Genomic DNA, 14282 nt, shown 5'->3' with positions numbered 1-14282 from the left:
ATGTAGAAAGAGGGGAAAGAGGCTAGGTGGAAGGTGACCAGATCTGTGATTTCAGAAGAACATAAACTAGCAAGATGGTGAACTTCCAGGTGTCAGGGTTCATGAAGTGTGTAAAGTTACCATTATCATATAGAAGATTCTTGGGAAACTGAAAGGTCTGAAGGTAGATAGGTCACCTGGATTAGATGGTGTACAACTTCGGGTTCTGAAAGAGCTGGCATAAGAGATTGTGGAGGCAATATTAATGATCTTTCAAGAACACTAGATTCTGGAATGGTTCAGGAAGACTGGAAAATTGCAAATGTCACTCCACTCTTCAAGAAGGGAGCGAGGCAGAAGAAAGGAAATTATAGGCCAGTTGGTCTGACCTCAGTGGTTGGGAAGATGTTGGGGTCGATTGTTAAGGATGTAGTTTTGGAGCACTTAATAAAATAGGCCGTAGTCAGCATGGTTGCCTGACAAATATGTTGGATTTCTTTGAAGAAATAACAAGCAGGATAGACAATGGAGAATTGGTTAATGTTGTGTACTTGGATTTTCAGATGGCCTTTGACAAGGTGCCACACATGAGGCTGCTGACAAGTTAAGAGCCCATAGTATTATAGAAAAGATTATAGCATGGGTAATGAAGTGGTTGATTGGCAGGAGGCAAAGAGTGGGGTAAAAAGGGAGCCTTTTCTGGTTGAATGTCAGTGACTAGTGTTGTTCCACAGAGGTGTGTGTTGATTCTTTTTACCTTGTATGTCAATGATTTGGATGATGGAATTACTGGCTTTGTTGCTAAGTTTGCAGACGATATGAAGATAGGTGGAGGGGCAGATAGTTTTGAGAAAGTAGAGGGGCGGTAGAAGGATAGTGTTGGCACTTTGGTAGAAGAAGTGAAAGGGTTGAGAATTTTCTAAATGGAGAGAAACTACAAAAATCTGAGGGACAATGGACCTGGAAGGCCTTGTGCAGGATTCCTTAAAGGTTAATTTGCAGGTTGAGTCTGTCGTGAGTAAGGCAAATGCAATGTTAGCATTCATTTTAAGAGGACTAGAATAAAAAAGCAAGGATATAATGTTGAGACTTTATAAAGCACTGGTGAGGCCTCACTGAGAGTATGATGGCTCTGGGCCTATATTCAGTGGAATTCAGCAGCTTGAGGAGAGTGACCTAATTGAAACCCATCAGATGGTGAAAGGCCTTGATAGAGTGGATGTGGAGAGAATGTTTCCTCCAGTAGGAGTCATCGTCGTGGCTATCCCTCGAGGTCGAGGATGATGGTCTTCCTTCTGAAGAAGTGGCCCACAGAGCGAAGATGCCTGTGCGTGTATTTGTTTAACGTGTACCTGATGTTGCACTCCAAGAAGCACATGATACTTCACAGATCACCCAACTGATTCCAATGGCATGGAAACCACGACGATTGGAGCTGACGGGTTTGCTGCAGCCTTCATCCGCCTTCACAGCCGTTGGGTTCGAAGTAACTTCATCCACCTGTTCCACCGTTGAGGTATTGGTTGGATTATTCTTTGTCAGGGACCTCACCCTTGACCTTACCGCCATGGGTGACCCTACCAGGAGCGTAGCTCCAGACAGCATTGCTCTCGGGATCACAGGACCACACAAGCTTCTCCACCACGACAAGGTGACAATCCACAGAGAAGGATTATCTTAGATACTCTAGTAGGAGTATCTAAGTCCAGAGGTCACAGCCTCAGAATAGAGTGGCATCCTTTTAGAAGGGAAATGAGGAATTTCTTCGGCCAGAGAGTTGTGAATCTGTGGAATTTGTTGCCATAGGCAGCTCTGGAAGCCAAGTCATTATGTACATTTAAGGCAGAGGTTGATAGATTCTTGAGTGGTCAGGGCTAAAGGGATATGGTGGGGGCTGAGGCAGGAGATTGGAGCTGAGGAAAACTGGATCAGCCATGATGAAACGGTGGTGCAGACTCAATGGGCCAAATGGCCTAATTCTGCTCCTATATCTTAGCGTCTTATAGTCTAAAAGATGAATAAGGATGGGTAATTAGCAGTCCTGGTAATGGGTAGAAAATTGATTTTCAAAGTTCAAATTAAATTTATTATCAAAGTACATGTCACCATTTACAACCCTGAGATTAATTTTCTTGTGGGCATGCTCAATAAATCCATAAAAGAATAATAACCATAATAGAATAAATGAAAGACTGAACAAGCGGGGCATTCAACCAGTGTGTAAAAAACAGCAAACTGTTCAAATACCAAAAGAAAGAAATAATAATAAGTAAATAAGCAGTAACTAATGAGAACATGAGATGAGGAGTCCTTGAAAGTGAGTCCATCCATTGTGGGAGCATTTCAATGATGTGGTAAGCGACATTGAGTGAAGTTATTCCCATAGTATATGTCACTATGTGCTAACTTGAGATTCACTTTTTTGCAGGCATTTACAAAAAAAAAGAAATACAATAGAATTTATGAAAAACTATACAAAAGACTGACAAACAACCAATGTACAAAAGAAGACAAATTATGTAAATTTTTTAAATAAATATATAAAATACTGAGAACGGGAGTTGTAGAGTCTTTGAAAGTGAGTCCGTAGGTTGTGGAGTCAGTTCAGTGTTGAGGTGAGTGAAGTTATCTGTGCTGATTCGGAAGCCTGATGTTTGAGGAGTAATAGCTGTTCCTGAACCGGGTGGTGTGGGACCCCAAGCTCCTGTATCTCCTTCCTGATGGCAGCAGCAAGAAGAGAGCTTGGCCTAGGTGATGAGGGTGCCTGATGATGGATGCTGCTTCCTTGTGGCAGCGCTCCTTGTAAATTTAGTCAATGGTGGGGAAGGCTTAGCCTGTGATGGACCGGGCTGTATCCACCATTTTCTGTAGCCTTTTCCATTCCGGTGCATTGGTGTTTCCATACCAGGCTGTGATGCAATCAGTCCACTTTGCATCTATAGAGGTTTGTCAAAGTTTTTTGTCATGGGGTATACCATGAGTATGAACAGGTTGGTCCTAACTTGGGCAATTAATCAGAACATTTCCAGCTGCCATGTTTTTGGAACACTAGAAAAAGTGTCAAATGTGGCTGAATTATGGGTGGGATCTTGCTTGGTTTGAACGGGATCAGGTTAGCATGGAAGTGTAGTGGTTAGCAGAACGCTTTACAGTACCAGCAACATGGGTTCAGCTCCTGCCACTGCCTGTACGGAGTTTGTATGCTCTCCACGTGAATGCATGGGCATCCTCCGGATACTCCAGTTTCCTCTTACAAGACAAAGATGTACTGGATGGTAGGTTAATTGGACATGGTAAATTGTCCTGTGGTTATGCTAGAATTAAATCAGGGGATTGCTGGGCGGCACAGATCGAAGGCCAGAAGGGTCTATCCCACACTATATCTTATTAAATGAGTGTTAATGGTGACCGGAGACTGGAGTTTATGACAGAGACCATCAATGCTATCCATGGTCTCACTGAGATAACAGCTGCAGAATGAAAATCCTTCCTTGTATCTCTGTCTACATCTAAGCATCCGTCACATATCATGATTTTGGCATGGCAAACGATCTACAGTGTCTACAAGTGAAGGGCACTTTTATCCCCCAAAGTCAGTACACTGTTGTGTAGGAATGTGGAGAAATTATTTTAAGACATTCTTTATATTTAAAAAGACTCTTATTACTTTGTAGTCATTTTAATTTATTGCTGGAAAAATAATGATCATTTTGATAAAAGCCAATTTTATTTCCAGCTGCCATGTTCTTGGAACACTGGAAAAGGTGCCAAATGAGGCTGAATTATAGGTGGGATCTTACTGGATTTGAAGAGGATGAGGTTAGACTTTTAAGATTCATTCCTTAAAAATCCCTAAATTTTCATTGAACAATATTTTGCCATTAATTTTTGCCATTAATAACACTTCTTTCTTCTTCTGTTGCCGTCGGCCTGAAGGAACGATTAAAGGTTTGGATTTTTTTTTAAATTAACTCCTGTACATCTTTCTGAAGCTTGCCTAATTATGATGTTTCTGTTGCTGTATTGGTGCTGGGTGGGAGGAGGGGCTGGGATTAATCCAATACAATTTTATGTTACGCTTCCGAGCTTTTACCTTTTCTTTCTACATGTTGTATTGTCAAAATAAATCACGTGTGCCATAATAGAGAATTCCTCATCGAACTACTCAGTACTTGTACTTGCCTGCCATAAATGCCTCTTTCTATTTCATCCCAGGTGCAAAAATGACTCTTCCAAATTTGGTGATTTTATGCTAATTAGAAGCTGGAAAGCCCAAAAGATCTTTTAGTCATTTAAGGTAGTTGTATACATTCATTGGCCAATTTATTATTAGTTACTTCCTGTACCTAATAAAGTGGCCACTGAGTGGATATTCCATGGTCTTCTGCTGCTGTAGCCGGTCCACTTCAAGCTTTGACATGTTGTGCGTTCAGAAATGCTCTTCTGCACAACACTGTTGTAACATGCAGTTATTTGAGTTGCAGTCGCCTTCCTGTCAGCTTGAACCAGTCTGGCCATTCTCCTCTGGCCTCTGTCATTAACAAGGTGTTGTCACCCACAGAACTTGGGCGCCACAGTAGTGTGGCAGTTAACACGAGGCTATCGCAGCATCGGGCATTGCATTTCCACGTTCAATCCCACCGTCCTCTGTAAAGAGTCTCTGTACGTCCTCCCATGGAATGTATGGGTTTTCTCCGGGTGCTCCTGTTTACTCTTGCAATCTACAGATGTATTGGCTAGGTTAACTCGTCATTGTGAATTGTCCCATGATTAAGTTAAGTTTAAATCAAGGTTGTTGGGAGTTTCTGGGCGGAAGGGCCTATTCTACGCTGTCACTCTAAATAAATAAACTGCAACCCACTGGATTTTTTTTTGTTCTTACACCATTCTCTGTAAACTCCAGAGGCTACTGTGCGTGAAAATCCCAGGAGATCAGTAGTTTCTCGGATTCTCAAATCACCCCATTTGGCACCATAAACGATTCCACAGTCAACATTACATTTCTTCCGCACTCTGATGTTTGGTCTGAACAACAAATGAACCTCCTGACCATGTCTGCATGTCTTTATGCATTCGATTGCTGCCACATGATTGGCTGATTAGATATTTGCATTAATGAGCAGGTGTACAGTTATACCTAATAAAGTGGCCACTGATTGTATTTGAGATGTTTTATAAATGAAGACTAGTAAATAAAATGTTTAGTTCAGAGTCATTTTTAGTATAGTGGTAACTCGAAAAGTTTACTTTTAACATTTTTGGTCATTTTAAACCTCCATTTCCTTTATTGCAGGCAGTTTTGCAATTTAGACCACTATCTTGATTGTGTTTTTAGTCTCCGTCCAGTGGTAAATGATAGCTGCAGTGTGCTTTCCCACAAAACCACCTGACAATTGTCTGCCTCTATTCTTGGTAAAGATTGGGGAAATTCAGCATCCAATAGATATGAGCCTGAATTTCTATCCCCACTTCAAAAGAAACAAGTATATTGGCATTCCAAAAAAATGTGGGATTTCTGGAGGTGGCATGTGTTGGCAGTCATACAAGTTAACTGTGTTAGTGTCGAGAAAATGTTCTTGTATTGGGGAAACAAAAGGTTCATTGCTCAATGGGTTAATTGGGTAAATGTTTGGGTACTCTTACAAACATTATGTAAATACTAAGTTGATTCTTGATATTGATATATATTTGTATGTTCTCAAAAGTAATCAAACTTAAGGTTCAAGTTTATAACATTTTGATAGTTCATAAGACCATAAGTTATTGGAGCAGAATTAGGCCATTTAGCCCAAGGAGTCTGCTCCACCATTCCATCATGGCTGATTTATTATTTTGCTCAATGCCATTCTCCTAACTTCAACTTGTAACCTTTGACGCTCTTACTAAGCACGAGCCTGTCAACTTCTACTTTAAATATACCCAATGACCTCCACAGCTGTCTGTGGCAATGAATTCCAGAGATTCACCATCCTCTGGCTAAAGAAATTCCTCCTCACCTCCTCATTCTTTCTCGTCCTTGTATTCTGAAGTTGTGCTCTTTTTTCCTTAACTCCCCCACAATTGGAAGTATCCTCTCCATATCCATTCTATGCAGGTTATTCAATATTTGATGGGTTTCAATGAGATCTCCCTTCGTTCATCTAAACTCCAGCAAGTACAGGCCCAGAGCCATCAAACGCTCCACACACATTAACATTTTCATTCCTGGGATCATTCTTGTGGCACCGCTGTGGACTGTCTCCAATGCCAACACATCCTTTCTTAGATCATGTCCCAACACAGCACATGACTCTCCAGTACTCCTGTAATGATGTTTTCTGCATAAGGGCAAGAGAAAATATGGATTTTTTTCTAGCAAAGTTTAACTGAGTAAAAAGCAGTTGAGCTTTGAATAACTTCTATTAAATGTAGCTTTTTAATTATGACTAATGTTTCTGCTGACTGTTTTCTTCCCTTTTGAAATAAACAGGATCATCCACGTCCTGAGTATGAGGCTAGAGTTCTGAGTAAAGTTTTGAAAAAAGAGCTTCAAAAGAAAGAAGAGGTATAGATAAGCCTTCAATGTAAATAACACTTGCTTTTAGCTAAAGACCCAAATTATTCTTTGTTGTTTTTTGAGCAACACACACAAAATGCTGGAGGAGTTTGGCAAGTCGGGCAGTTTTATTCCCTTCCATAGCTGCTGCCTGATTTATTGAGTTCCTCCAGCACTTTGTGTGTGTGTTCAAGATTTCCATTGCCTGCAGAATCTCTTGTGTTTATGTTCTACATTTTTTTTAATTTTTGTACTTGTTCATTTTTTGTAATTTTCCCCAAAATTTAGTCTTACTGGATGTATATATTGATGGGCTTTATTAAGTTAATGTTTGGACACTAGTCCATGTAATTGTTGGTTTTACTCCTGCATCTGGGATTATGTGTTAAATAGAGTATCTTTGATGGTAACACAAGATTAAGGAATTACCGAGATTGACCTTGCTTAATGACTGCTAAAAGGGGAACATCTATACTCTTGTTAATCCAAGGTGCTTTTTGATGATTAAAGCACAATAGAAATGAATGGAAGAGATATCATGTAATTAACTCCATCAAGTTTGAGGCTGCTCCTGGGTTTCAAGGTGATTTTCAGCATTTCACTAATGCAATGAAATAGACAATAACATGCACTTTATATTGAATCCCTAATGTTAGTTTATATTGATATGTTTAACACTCTGCCTGTATGGTCCTTTTCTCTACCTGACCTCAGAAGGCAGCAGAAGGCGTGGAGGAACACCCAAACAAATGGAAAAACAGAGTTTTGAATGCCATGGCTGGGGTGAAATTGGTACCAGTTGAAAATAAAACTTTCTTGTTTATTTTTCAAAGTTTGTTTAGAAGGACATGGAGCCATTTGTTTTTTTTATTATAATTGCCATGTGCACACCTAAATGTGCAATTTATTGTCATAAAGTACACTCGTTATTTCAATTGTGCATTATGTCAATAAACTTGCTCATTTAATTTTCTGACAATTGATTAACCAAGTGGAAAAGAAAATGCTTTCTTCAATTTAGAGCTGATGAATATTATGCTGGATTGTCTGATTGATTATCAATGTTCTCAAAGTATTGAATAGACACAACTGAGAGATGGTATCTCACCATAATGTCTTCTGCTTTTTTTTCCAAAAATTCTTTATCATTACATTAGCTGGAAAAGTTGTTCCCCAGATAAATCTATCCAAATTTTTAATGAAATTACTTGGAAGTGGCACATGCAATTTAAAGTGGCAGTCTTTCTCAACAAGCTAATAGATATTGTATTGCCAAACTTTGTCACTTTATTAAAAGCATCCGATAGTTGGTAAAGCGATGCATTAGAATGGCTGTGCATGTCATATTTGTTAAAGGCACTCTAATTCAGTTTTGTTTTCAGCCACCTTAGTATGGTTATCACTGTGCATGTGATTAGTGACTTTTGTGCACCATGTGACTTATCCTGTGATGCTTAACAAGTAGCAAATAGTTCTAGCAGCTGTAGTCAATCAGGGCATTAATGTGCTAAGCTTCTAGTTTTGAAGTTTGTCCTTATGAAATATTTCCCATTGATAATGACCAACTGATTTAATTCATGTTCACTTTGTAAGGACTCCTAAGCAAGATCTGGAATTATATAATTAATAAGTTTAGCTTACAAAGAATGTTTTTAAAGTAATTGGGTGTTTGAGGGCCCAACCACTCAGCAGCCAAGCTACTTTGCAAAGAGGCTACTTGCATTCATTTAGTTCAAAATGTGATTGACTTTTATTTGTCAGCCTCACATGTGATGGGCAGTCTTAATTTAGTCTTGGTTGTGACATCTGTGCTGACAATTACTGATTTTAAAAAAAGATTTAAAATAAAAATTGTTAAATTAGTTTATTACTGTTGCAAGTACCAAAGCACAGTGTAAAACATTAGATTTGCACATCATGCAAATAGATCATTTCAACATATCAGTACATTGAGGTAGTACAGGAGAAAGCAGAATATTCAGTTATCAGTGCAGCCGGACCATATCACGATGAGATAGATTGTGAGGATCCATCTTACTGTAAATAAAAACACCTTCAGAACGGACACAAGGAAGACAGCAGGAAGCCTTTTTTTCCATATGTGGTAGATAAAACTAGAGGATGTGGATTTAGGGTGAGAGATTTCGAGGGAGCCTGAGGGAGTCCTTTTTTTTAAACACGAGTGGTGAGCACATAGTATGCACTGCTGGGGAGTGATTGAAACGGAATCACTGACATTATTTAGCATGAGGACTTGAACCTTGCGTCACTGAAGGCGACAGAGCCAGTGTTTCAAAATGACAGATAAATACAAATGGGTGCCCACCTTATCATTGTGAACACAGTGGGCCCCGTGGTCCACGCTGTTTGACTCTCCACACCCTGATTCTTGATTGGCAAGCTAAATGTTACTAAAAGTAATTTTTTTTTTTTTTTTAGGAGGGCTCAGGGTATCAGATAACGCTTGAATAATAAGACATAAAAGGGCCAGTGATCTCAAACCCATGTTCAGGATGAGGGATTGTAAGGAGCAACGAATTCTGACTGGGCTTACGCCGTGTAGAAAAATGAAAGGTCATTTCACTAAAACGTAGACCATTCTCTCCGTTGTCATGAAGGCATTGACGCAGGGTTGTATTTCCGTTCACGTGGATCTTTACACCAATGGACCAGGGTCCCATTAAGGTTTCCGCCATTCAGGATGGTAACAGCAGAAACATCCTCTTCCGCAGGAGGCTGAATCATTAGAAATCTCTACCGTAGTTGTTGTGAGAGCTCGGTTGCTGACTGTATTCAATATACAGATTAAGATGTTTTTGGGTTTCAAAGGGGTCAAGAGGTGTGTTAGTGAAGCAAAATGGCACCAGGTAAGAGGTCAACCCTGATCCTTATGGAATGGAGGAATAAATGGCCCCTTAATCATGTTTTCTTTGTACTAATATTCCCTTCTTTCATCTCCAACCTTAAAACTGGCCATCCTTTTCACAGCTCCCTATAATCAGATGCTGGGGAGGCTAGTGCTCAAGATGGAGTTGGCTGAGTTTGCAAATTTCTGTCGTTTTTTTCCGATCCTGTGCAATGGCCCCTCCATACCAGATGGCGACGCACCCAGTTAGAATGCTTTCCATGGTACATCTGTAAAACTTTGTCAGAGTCTTTGTACCAGGTCTCCTCAAACTCCTAATGAAATGTAGCCGTTGTCGTGCCTTCTTTATAAATATATCAATATGTTGGGCCTAGGATAGATCTTCTGAGATGTTGATACTAAGGAACTTGAAATTACTCTCCCTTTCCACTGCTGATCCTTTGTTGAGAACAGGTTTGTGTCCCCTCAACTTCCCGTTCATGAAGTCCATAATCAATCCCTTGGTCTTTCTGATGTTGAGTACAAGATTGTTATTGCAACACCACTCAACCAGCTGATCTAGCTCACTCCTGTACACCTCCTCATCACCTTTTAAAATTCTGCCAACAATAGTTGTGTCATCAGAAAGTTTATAGATGGTGTTTTGAACTGTGCCCAGCCACAGAGTCAGGTGTAGTGAGAGGGAAAGTAAAGCAGTGGGCTAAACATGCATCCTTAAAGTACACCAGTATTGATTGTCAGAGAGGAGATGTTATTTCTGATCCACACTGACTGTGGTTTCACAATGAGGAAGTCAAGCATCCAGTTGCAGAGTGGGGAGGTACAGAGACCCAGATTTTGGAGCTTGTTGATTAGTTCTGAGGGTATGATGGTGTTAAATGCTGACTGAACATGTTTATGTTGAATACACATACACTCAGTGACCACTTTATTAGGTACCTCTTGTACTAAATAAAATGGCCACTAAGTATATGTTCATGGTCTTTGGCTGCTGCAGACTATCCACGTCAAGGTTCAGCTGGTTGTGCATTCAGAAACGTTCTTCTGCACACCTCTGTTGCAAAGCGTGATCATTTGACTTACTGTCAACTTCCTGTCAGCTTGAACCAGTCTGGCCATTCTCCTCTCACCTCTCTTATCAATGAGCTGTTTTTGCCTACAGAACTGCCACTCACTGGTTGTTTTTTTTTCCGCACCATCCCCTGTAAACTCTAGAGGCTATGCGTAAAAATTTCAGGAGATTTGCAGTTTCTGAGATACTCAAACTACCACTTCTGGCAGCAACAATCATTCCTTGGTTAAAGTCACTTAGATCATATTTCTTCTCCATCCTGATGTTTGGTCTGAACAACAACTGAACCTCTTGACCATGTCTGCATGTTTTTATGCATTGAGTTGCTGCCACATGATTGGCTGATTAGATATTTGCATTAACGAGCAGGTGTACAGGTGAACCTCATAAAGTGGCCACTGATGTTAGATGACCACATATTTGCGAAGAATTATACGTTGATTAACTTTTTTTAGTGGTGTGTGTGCACTATTTCAAAAGCCAGTCTCAATATCTATTGTATCTTGTCACCTTGTGTCTGCTAATGTAAAGGAAAATTAAGCTTTGTTCCCCTTTTAGTTTCCAATTGACCCAAGGCACCTGGTTGCTGGGAGTCCAGTTTGAATTTTTGATTCTTTCATTGAATTTTCAATGTGTTCAATAATACAGACCTTGGTAAAAGCTTAGAAATTGGATGAACTGTCCATTTTGTACATACAGCTTGTCTGTAAACCTATGTCAATGGAACTATATATGTATCGGTTTCTTGAAAACAAACCAAAAACTGCTCAGAGACTGCATGGGGGGGTGGGTGCTGACACTATATGACATGCTTCTAAAATAATGATATATGTATCCACTACTTTATATAGACAATTTTGCCTTTCCACCACTTTCCATAGACTCTTTCCATTCCTGGGCATTGGTGTTTCCATACTAGGCCATGATGCAACCAGTCAATATACCTTCCACTGTGCATCTATAGAAGTTTGTCAAAGTTTTAGACGACATACTGAATTTACACAAACTTGTAATGTCTTCTTTGTGATGGCACTTTCAACAGATCCTCTGATATGATAATACCAAGTAATTTAAAGTTGCTGACCCTCACCACCTCTGATCCCCTGATGAGGACTGGCTCATGGACCTCCAATTTCTTCCTCCTGTAATAAATAATCCGCTGTTTGGTTTTGCTGACACTGAGTGAGAGGTTGCTGTTTTGGCACCATTCAAACAGATGTGCAACCTCCCTCCTATATGCCAATTTGACCATCAACAGTGGTATCTTAAGCAAACTTAAATATGCCATTGGAGCTGTATTTAGCCACACAATCATGGGTATAAAGTGAGTAGAGCAGGGGGCTAAGTACACAGCCTTGCGGTACACCTGTGCTGATGGTGATTGTGGAGGAGGTGTTGTCGCCAATACGTACTGATGAGGGCCTCCAAGTGAGGAAAATGAGGATTTTGTTTCGGAGAGGACTCAAGAACAAAATGTTCAAATATTACTGGGTGTGCTACAAAGTTTTTAAATGAAGCTTAGGGTTTGTAGACACACCTACAGTAACTGGTACTTCAACACAATGACTATTGGATTGTCTGACCCATTTGTGTATGATCATAGTTGAATAATGTAAAAAAAAAAGTTAAATCCCAGAACAAGAGAAAATAAAATATATAAATCAGAATCAGGCTTATTATCACTGACATAAGTCATGAAATTTGTTGTTTTGATCCCACAGTGCAGTGAAATACATAAAGTAAATTAACTTACAATGAGAATTTTTTAAAGTAAGTAGTATAAAAATAGAGCAAAATAGTGTTCATGGTTCACGGACCATCGAGAAATCTGTTGGCAAAGGGGAAGAATCAGTTTGTGTCGTCAGGCTCCTGTACCACCTCCCTGGTGGTAGTAATGAGAAGGATGGTAAAGTTCCTTGATGATGGATGCTGCTTTCTTGCAGCATTGAATATATCCTTGATGGTGGGGAGCTGAGTGTCCATGATGGAGCTGGCTTATGCAGCACTGGCACCTCCACACCAGATGGTGTGGCAATCGGCCAGAATGCTCTCCACGGTACACCTGTAGAAATTTGCTAGAGTCTTTGGTGCCATAACGAACCTCCTCAACTCCTAATGAAATTTAAGCCACTGACATGCCTTCTGTGTAATTGTAATGATATGTTGGGCCCAGGATAGATCTTCAGAGATCTGACACCCAAGAACTTGAAGCTGCTCACCCTTTCCACTGTCGGCCACTCATTAAGGACTGTCGTGCTTTCTCCTGACTTCCCCTTCCTGAAGCCCACAATCATTTCCTTAGTCTTACTGAAATACAGAATGCCCAGACTGAACAGCCATAATAACCAAAGAAGACCCATTGGGCGAATAGAGAGTTAGTTTTCTAAATATAATATAATCTTTTTAACAACACTTTGGAAGTTGTTTGAATTACAGTTGAGAGGTGCAGTCTCATAATAAAGGAGTTTGTCAAGCATTGTGAACTAATCACAGTGTACTCTAAGATATAGATCAGACATTTAAGTAGGTTGGTTTTTGGTCCGATATATAGTTCCTGAGACACACAAGGTTTGCAAAGGCATTGCTTGTGTCTGACAGTTCTGTATTATTTAACCACCTTCTGTCCAGGTGAAACCTGATGGACCTCATGGTTTCAGATAAGGACTTATTTTGAGCAGAAGCTCCTAGCACATATTACAGTTAAAAGGTTAGATTGAGGGATTAACTGTTTTACTGATTCTGCTTGTGTTCATAGACTGAAAAGGAGAAACTGACTTGGAGGGACCGTGGCCCAGCTTACCTGACAAATATAGTCAGCATCCTTTTCATGGTAAGAGTGAAGATAACTTCTCAGTGGAATTACAGATGAAATTTGGTTTTAATGGGGATTCTGTAATGTTATGCATTCTCAAAGTAATACTGACGTCAAAGGTATTAAAGAATGATCAGGACAACATATAAAAGACTTGCATTTCAAGCAGCACACACAAAATTCTGGAGGAACTCAGCAAGCCAGGCAGCATCTATGGAAAAGAGTGCAGTCGATGGTTCAGGCTGAGATCCTTCATTCTTCCTTTCCAATCCAATTACAAAGTGCTTTATTAGAGTTGATTTAATATTGTCACGTGAACCAAGATATAGTAAAAAACTTGTTTTGTATACTGTTCATACATAAGAACATAAGGCATGAGAGTATTTAGGCCACTTGGCCCTTTGAGGCTGGTCCACCATTCCATCATGACTGATTTATTGTCCCTTGTAGCCCCATTTTCCTGTCTTCTCCCCAAAACCTTTATGCCCTGACTAAGCGCGATCAATTAACCTCTGCTTTAAATATACACGATGACTTAGCCTCTGCAGCCGTCTGTGGCAATGAATTCCATGGATTCAGTATCCTCTGACTAAAGAAGTTCCTCCTCATCTCTCTTCTAAAATGGTGTCCCTCTATTCTGAGGCTGTACCCTGCTTCTAGACTCCCCCACTACAGGAAAAATCTGCTCTGCCTAGGCCTTTCAATATTCAAAGGGTTTCAGTGAAATCCCCTCCCATTCTTCTAAACCCTAGGAGTACAGGCCCAGAGTCACCAAACTCTCCTCATGCATTCACCCTTTCATTCCTGGAATCATTCTCATGGACCTCCTCTGGATTCTCTCCAATGCCAGCATGATTTTTCTTAGATACTGCTCACAGTGTTCCAAATATAGTCTGACCATTGCCTTATAAAACCTAAAAATTACGTCCTTGCTTTTATATTCTAACCCTCTTGAAATGAATGGTAACATTGCATTTGCCTTCCTCACCACCAACTGAACCTGCAAGTTAAACTTCAC

General features: G+C 40.1%; 1 protein-coding gene across 1 annotated transcript in view; it reads left to right on the top strand.

Moving 5' to 3' along the window:
• Positions 1-14282, top strand: part of ano1a (anoctamin 1, calcium activated chloride channel a) — a 295780-nt gene that overhangs the window by 204207 nt on the left and 77291 nt on the right. Inside the window, exons 14-18 of the mRNA XM_063061696.1 lie at positions 3716-3798; positions 3916-3927; positions 6449-6523; positions 7232-7306; positions 13208-13282. Coding sequence (XP_062917766.1) covers positions 3716-3798; positions 3916-3927; positions 6449-6523; positions 7232-7306; positions 13208-13282 — 320 coding nt within the window. The remainder of the gene's footprint in view (positions 1-3715; positions 3799-3915; positions 3928-6448; positions 6524-7231; positions 7307-13207; positions 13283-14282) is intronic.

This window comes from Mobula hypostoma, chromosome 11, assembly GCF_963921235.1.
Source record: "Mobula hypostoma chromosome 11, sMobHyp1.1, whole genome shotgun sequence".
Taxonomy (NCBI): domain Eukaryota; kingdom Metazoa; phylum Chordata; class Chondrichthyes; order Myliobatiformes; family Myliobatidae; genus Mobula; species Mobula hypostoma.
The sequence above is the reverse complement of the archived record's forward strand: the minus strand, read 5'-3'. Positions and strand labels throughout refer to the sequence as shown.